This window comes from Austrofundulus limnaeus, unplaced genomic scaffold, assembly GCF_001266775.1.
Source record: "Austrofundulus limnaeus strain Quisiro unplaced genomic scaffold, Austrofundulus_limnaeus-1.0 Scaffold221, whole genome shotgun sequence".
Classification (NCBI taxonomy): domain Eukaryota; kingdom Metazoa; phylum Chordata; class Actinopteri; order Cyprinodontiformes; family Rivulidae; genus Austrofundulus; species Austrofundulus limnaeus.
Window position 1 is genome coordinate 838,243 of NW_013952623.1, and position 7,327 is coordinate 845,569.

The following is a 7,327-nucleotide window of genomic DNA, read 5'->3' on the forward strand; positions in this document are numbered from 1 at the left end:
CCCCCCCCCATGTTTATGAAAACTGCTGTAGGAAATTACAACACAGTTTAGCCCCTTGAGGGTGAAAATATCAAATTTGGTTTTTAATTACATTTAGTTCTAAAATTACCATGTATGAAGGTGAACTTTCAGTTGTCTAAATTTGATGTCTATGATGCAGATTAGTTATTCTTACACAAAATTATTTTTGTTCTAGATGTCCTTTTTTGGTTGACAGATAATCTTTGAACTTTTGTTTGTTTTTGCTGGCTGTGTTTTGATCCAGCTAGCTCATTCAGCTCATTAATAAGCCTTGTTGTGTTGATTTTACACCCAGCAGCGATCGATGCCAGTGGATTCCTGGATCTTGTGCTGGTATGACAGGAAGCTGTCCATTAACACAGGCTTTTAGCGCCCACTTCCCTCTAAGCCAGGATGTCTGACTGGGGTCAGTGCCATGTCTGCAAGGCTCTGCTCACTGTTGCAATGCTTGTGATCCAATTTGCCACATTACCTTTACAGTTCAGATTACCTGGAGCTCTCCTTCCAGAAGGCTCAGCAGGAAAACGAGATCATCTCGGGAAAGATCCCTGCTCTTCTCCCTTCGGCCACCCTTCGTAGCGTTGCTGCCGCTGGTTCGTCCACCTCCACCGGCACTGGCGCTGTTCTTCGTTATCTTGTTGTTTCGCTGAATGGTGCCAGTGTCATCTGGTGTCTCCCGATGACGACCTCGGCGTTCTGCTCTTCCCGACGGTTCCTCCCGCTCTGTGGATCGCTTGTGTGACTCATTATGCTGCTGAGCCAGCTTGGCCTTGGCTACATCCTCCAGACTGTTGCTGCGGGACCGCATGTTCCTCCACCTGTTACCGAAACAAAATGTAGCATTAAGATGTTGATATACTGCAGGCAAACATGACCCCACAAATCACTGCTGTTTATAAAGCCTGTGAGGATAACAAGGAGGTTCTGTTGTGATCTACTGTAGCAAAATATTGAATATTAAGGACTGATTATTCAACAGTTCTAATGACCAATCCTAATAATATTAATGAAAATATTCTTAATATATTAGAGTGTATTTAAGCTGTGTAATGTATGTAAAACTTCCAGAAAGCTGTGTGTTATGTATGCAGCAATAAAGAGGGGTCTCTGCAATAGGTTTTGTCCTGTGGGCGGAGACGTCCCTGCTCGTGATGGGCGGAGGTCTTGATGTGGGCGGAGGTGGCCCAAGGGATGTGATTGGTCAGATTGATGGTGGGGTATGAGGCTGGAGGCAGCGGGGAGTAGCTTGATCGAGTCAGGCAGAATGTTTTTAAAGATTAATTTTAGTCATAACTTGAGAAAGGAAAATGCTATCTGCACGAAATTTGAACATCATATGTGTGAAAGGATGTGTAACAATATGGCTCGGTTAAAACATCCCTAACCAGACTGTTAAAAAGATAACTAAAAATCAATATTTTTACAGGCTGGTTACGGATGTTTTAACCAAGCCATATTGTTACACATCCTTTCACATGTATGACTTTCAAATTTCGTGCAGATAGCACTTTCCTTTCTCAAGTTATGACTAAAATTAATTTAAAAAAAAGTTACTTCCTGCCCGACTCGACCAATCTACTCCCTGCTGCCTCCAGCCTCAAACCCCACCGTCAATCCGACCAATCAGGTCTTGGGCCATCTCTCCCCACATCAAGACCTCTGCCAATCACGAGTTGGGCCGTCTCCGCCCACATTAAGACCTCGACCAATGATGATTTGGGCCGTCTCCGCCCTCAGGACAACACGTTCTGCAGAGACCCCTACTTGCCAACAAAAGAGAAACAGGAAAACGTGCTCATTTCACAAACAAGCTGATTTAGTCTCATTTACAGAGCAGATATGATCCAACCAGAATTAAAGCTAATAATGAACCAGTTTAAAATTACAATAAGCTTAAAAAATCAATGCAATTGCTATTAATTATTTGCAGATATTTGCTTCTGTAGCACATATTGTTATACAAAGTGTAGCACTCTGCTGATTCATGCAACAATTTACCCCAAATTATTAAATATTACAAGCAGGTTTTGCCTCTGATTTATACGACAGATTAGGGCCACATGACAAGATTTTTATTATTATTATTACGAGATTAAAGTCGTAATTTATGAGAATAAAGTTATAATGTTACAAGATTAATGTTATATTACAAGGGAAAGAAGTCATAATTATCACGTGTCTATTTCCTGTTCTTCATTTTGTAGCGAATTACTCTATGAGATTAGGACCAGCCTAATCTTCACAAAGGTAATCCAGGTAATCAAGATCTTGCAAAAATGAAATCAGAAACAATGAAGTATCCCTCTGATCATGAAGTGAAAAATGAACTTGTGACATGGTCAGATTTCTCAAAATAAAGTAATTTATTTTAGAAATATGAACAGAATAAACATACAAACATTTCTTAAAAATATTATATGAATAAGTAACCACAAGTTATAATTTTCGGCATAAAAGTTCCAATCAGAATTGACAAAAAAACAGTAAATTTCAGGTGTTGCAATTCACTGGCACACTACTTGACGAAGTTTTTTAAGTAAATAAGAGAGAAAAAGGYAAAGATTTAAGTTTTAAGAATAGGAGGAAGGAGAGAAATTAGTAACTTTAGACTTGTTCTCAACAAGTCAAACCAGACCAGCACATCAGCGTCAGGACAGACATCTCCTAGGGCTAGACTTCAGCTTTTATCTCAGCAAGCATCTCCTTCTACCTTTTGATGTCTTGACAAAGACAGGCAGGTGGACGGTTTTGAGATTGTCAGGACTGAAGTCCGCCARGTGGATAACGTCGCCTCGTGACACCCGGGGTTGAGGGGGAGACACTCCTGTCTCATCCCAGTGAGCCTCCAGGCTTCTCTCACCCCTAGCGAGCCTCCAGGCTCCGTGCGGTCGGCTCAGAACATTCGCTTAAATATTCGCTTCAATAACTTTGAGTATATTGATTATAACCTCAAATAGAAGATTAAATGAGATAACATATATATAGGACTTATTTTCACTTAAAGAAAATAAAAACACTTTAAAATGATTTTCTTCTTATAAGTGTNCATATATATAGGACTTATTTTCACTTAAAGAAAATAAAAACACTTTAAAATGATTTTCTTCTTATAAGTGTAAAAAATAAAATCAAAGACAAAGAAAAACAATAGAAAAGTTTTTTTTTCACCAGGGTTACCCCTACAATTTCCTCCTTATTTTCCTCACACCTTCTACCCTGCTACTGATAATTTGATGCTAATGTGCTAAAAGATTAACTATTTATTTGTAGCGATAATAAAGAACTTGACAAGTTGCTCAACATTCCTCATTTTAATGCAGCTGTAACTGCATGCTTTTTCATGTAAAGGCTACAATATTACGACTTTAAACTCATTAAATTATGACTTTTCTCATAATATTATGACTTCAGTCTTGTATTATGACTTTAAACTCATAATATTATGACTTTAAAATTGTAATATTATGACTTTAATCTCATAATTTACGACTTTAATCTTGTAACATTACATCTTTATTCTCATAATATTATGACTTCATTTTTACATGACTTTAATGTTGTAATACTATGACTTTATTCTCGTAATTTAAAAAAAAGAAAAATATATCTCATTGTGTGGCCCTAATACTCCGTCGTAGATTTATTTATTTTGTACACAGTTGTAAAATAATACTATATACTTGACTATTTTTAGGTTTCTATTAGACGAACCTGACCTGTTAAGAAGATGGTGAATATCAGTAGAAACAAATTTTATCCTTTAACTTTTTAAGCCCCAAGCGGTTTTCTTGAAGTTTTTGATCAAAATACCATGCTGAAATGTAATTGAGTGTACCTCAGCATTTACAAACGCTACTCAAATAATATTGGTATCAAAACAAAGAGATTTCATCAGAAGTGTAAGTATTAAAACAGCTGCTGTGGTTTTAGAGAAATTGAGGATGGAATGTAATTTTCTTTTCACTATCACCTAAATATTATTGCATTAGACAATATATAACCCATTTAAAACCATAATTAATAAGTCTAAAAACTTGGAAACCATAAATCCACCTTTGGACATTACCTGTGCAAAGATTCATTATGCTAAAATTAACTGGAGCAAAGTTACAGAGGCTTTAGTAAAGGAATTATTTGTCATTCTGCCCAGGACAGACCATGTTACTATTAATACATGTAAAATTAATGTAATGTAAAATTAATACACGAAATCTTAAGTTTTTAATTGCAAAGGTTATTTATTTTTTCCTACCTGCCTGAAAAGACTTGTTATTGAATGTTTGTTCTTTTGAAAAGTTATCAGAACATGTATTTGTCACCATATATATTATATAAAATAATGAGAAATTATATTTAACTTCAGTTGAACCATAGTCAAAACACTTTTAACACTTTACATATATATTGTGGTATCTACATCGACTTGCTTTAAAAAAATAATGTCAAAAATCTTTCTTTTACGGATTTGCTTGTAAGTATTTACAGATTTGCAATGACATCATTTTGCACAGTTTGTGACCAAGTGTTGACTACATAACAATTAAACAATAAATAATATACACTATGACTAGTTGAATTCATAATTATTCAACTAGCTTAAAAGTCTAAGTTATGACAGACTTCAGATCTAGTTTTAATCAAAAATACTCATATTTCAAAATATCATCTTGTTGTTTTACATAATTGTTGGATGAAATTAACTTAATTAAAATATTGATTTAATGCAGAAATATTACAGATAATTTGTGACACAGATGTAGTTGGGTTTGCTGTTAATCACATAGTTTAACGTTGTCGGCTGTGAGCTGTTGCCCTGTTTGGACGCCATCTTTGCTTCTCCAAAAGGTGCTAGCAGTGGACAAGAGGCGCAGCTCCCTCTAGTGGTATAATCATCTCGTGAAAACAAAAAACGAAAGTTTTTAGTTATTGTTTTCAGTGATAAAAAAATGAACTGAAAGCACAAATTTACAGTACATAGTTCCTACCACACAAAATTATTCAGAATTCTGAAAATGTATCTTTAAGATCACATTATCTGTTATTTAGTTTTCACTTAGCATTAGCTAGAAATTTGATGACATGCGTGTAAATCTTTGCCGTACATACTAACAACAAAACACTCAAATCGACTTTGTCTCTACTGTAGTTAATTTCTTGGTTAGCCTAACAAATACAAAAAGAAGCTGTTCTTCCTAACAGAGTGACAACACGTGTTGATTTTAGGTTTTTAGTGGAGAAACAAAAGCCTCATCATCGAACACTAAACCCAGCCACAAACCCGGATCATGACCTACTTGTATTTAGGGCCAAAAACAACAAAAAAACTTGTCTATCAATAACAGCTGGTGTGCGTTATTTAATTTTTTTGTCCACAAAGGACCAGCTATAATCAGTTTACCACAGGATTTAGCAACTTTAGCGCTTCCTCTGGTCTCAGCCTTTGCCTAATTTTTATATGATGAAAGCTGGTTTGATGTGGTTGGACCAGCTTAAAGTAGTTAATATTTTACAAGCCACGAATAAAAAGGCATTATGTTATGTTTGTGTTTGAAGTGTACAGTGTAACTTTGTCACATCTGGTTTATGAATGGTCCATTCAGGGGCTGAGTGGCTGTGATAAATCCAGCCACGATAAACAGATAAATGCAGATTTTCTCTCAGGAAAAGGAACCATAAGCTCCTCTGCCAAAATCATCTATCACTTGTTCGGGGTTTACACTCGACTAAAGTAAATACATCTAAAAGACAGATTTGAACAAAAACATGCGGAGACTCATTTCTTTGTGCAATAATTTGCCCAAAGGCATTACATCATCATCTATCAGGCTCAATTCTAATGAAAACGGTTCCAAAAAGTGATTTCATTCGTGGCGGTTTCAGTTTTCTCATAACGTTATGCTTCAGTTTAATGTGTCTGTAACCGGGCAACATCGCCATAACAATATGTTAAATGGTGACATTCCCAATTTATTATTTCATCCTAAACTGTGCACACTGATTCTGATAGAGCTGAATGTTTTGATCTTTAACGTACTAAAATAGCACAAATCATGTAGAAGTGGTTTGATTCTAAAACACAAACAGAAAAAAACTGCTAATAGGAAAAGAATAGAGTGAATGCTGACTCAGCAGTAACTGCAAACAAAACGATTGTTTTGCAGAACACGGCGTTTCAGAGTGGACAAGGCCTGAACTTCCTGGAGATGGACTGCTTGGCACATAGAAACAGTGTGTTGCAGACTCTGTGTGAGGCCCTTTGTCAGTTTATGAGGAAAGATGTCTGTCTGATTGCACTGAGCACACTCAAGGCAAGGTGCCACGAGTCAAAGCTGAGGTCATTCTTTGGAAGACAACCTCCACGTCGGCTCAGGTGTTCTTTGAAAGCTGAGACAAAATAAAAGAAGCAGAGCCCTTCTGTTTTGCCCGTCCGTCCATTTTCTTCCTCTTATCCGGGGTCAGGTCTCGGGGGCAGCAGCCTAAACAGAGAGACCCAGACTTTCTCTCCCCAACCACTTGGACCAGCTCCTCTGGGGGAATCCCAAAGTGTTCCCAGACCAGCTGAGAAACATAGTCCCTCCAGCATGTCCTGGGTCTTCCTCTGGGCCTCCTCCCAGTGAGACGTGCCCGGAACACCTCACCAGGGAGGCGTCCAGGAGGCATCCTAACCAGATGAACCACCTCACCTGGCTCCTCTTGACGTGGAGGAGCAGCGGCTCTACTCTGAGCCCCTCCTGGATGACTGAGCTTCTCATCCTCTCTAAGGGAGAGCCCAGACACCCTGAGGAGGAAACATTTCGGCCGCTTGTATCCTCGATCTTGTTCTTTTGGTCACTACCCAAAAGTCGTGACCATAGATGAGGGTAGGAACGTAGACTGACCAGTATACTGGCTCAGCTCTCTTCCCCACGACAGACCGGTACAACGCCCTCATCACTGCAGACGCAGCACCAATCCATCTGTCGATCTCCCGCTCCATTCTTCCCTCATTCATGAACAAGACCCGGAGATACTTGAACTCCTCCACTTTGGGCAGAGGGCTTCTGTTTTGTCTTCTTGGAAAAACAATATTAACAGCAGTAATAATATTAATAATTTGTCTTATGTTGAAAAATGGCAGATTTGTGCCCCTTTTTGTTAAACCTTAAATATCAAGTTACGTGCAGGGTCATGATACAGCGGGTAAAATAAGTATTGAACACGTCAACATTTTTCTCAGTAAATATATTTCTAGAGATGCTAATGACATGAAATTTTCACCAGATGTCGGTAACAACCCAAGTGATCCATACATACAAAGAAATCAAAA

The 7,327-nt window shown here is 37.8% G+C and overlaps 1 protein-coding gene across 1 annotated transcript in view; it reads right to left on the minus strand.

Moving 5' to 3' along the window:
• filip1l (filamin A interacting protein 1-like) overlaps window positions 1-839 on the minus strand; it is a gene marked incomplete at its 5' end in the record, with an annotated part of 82,551 nt that extends 81,712 nt beyond the window's left edge. Inside the window, 1 exon segment of the mRNA XM_014019446.1 lies at window positions 512-839. Coding sequence (XP_013874900.1) covers window positions 512-829 — 318 coding nt within the window.
• Between the last annotated feature and the right edge of the window lie 6,488 nt (window positions 840-7,327).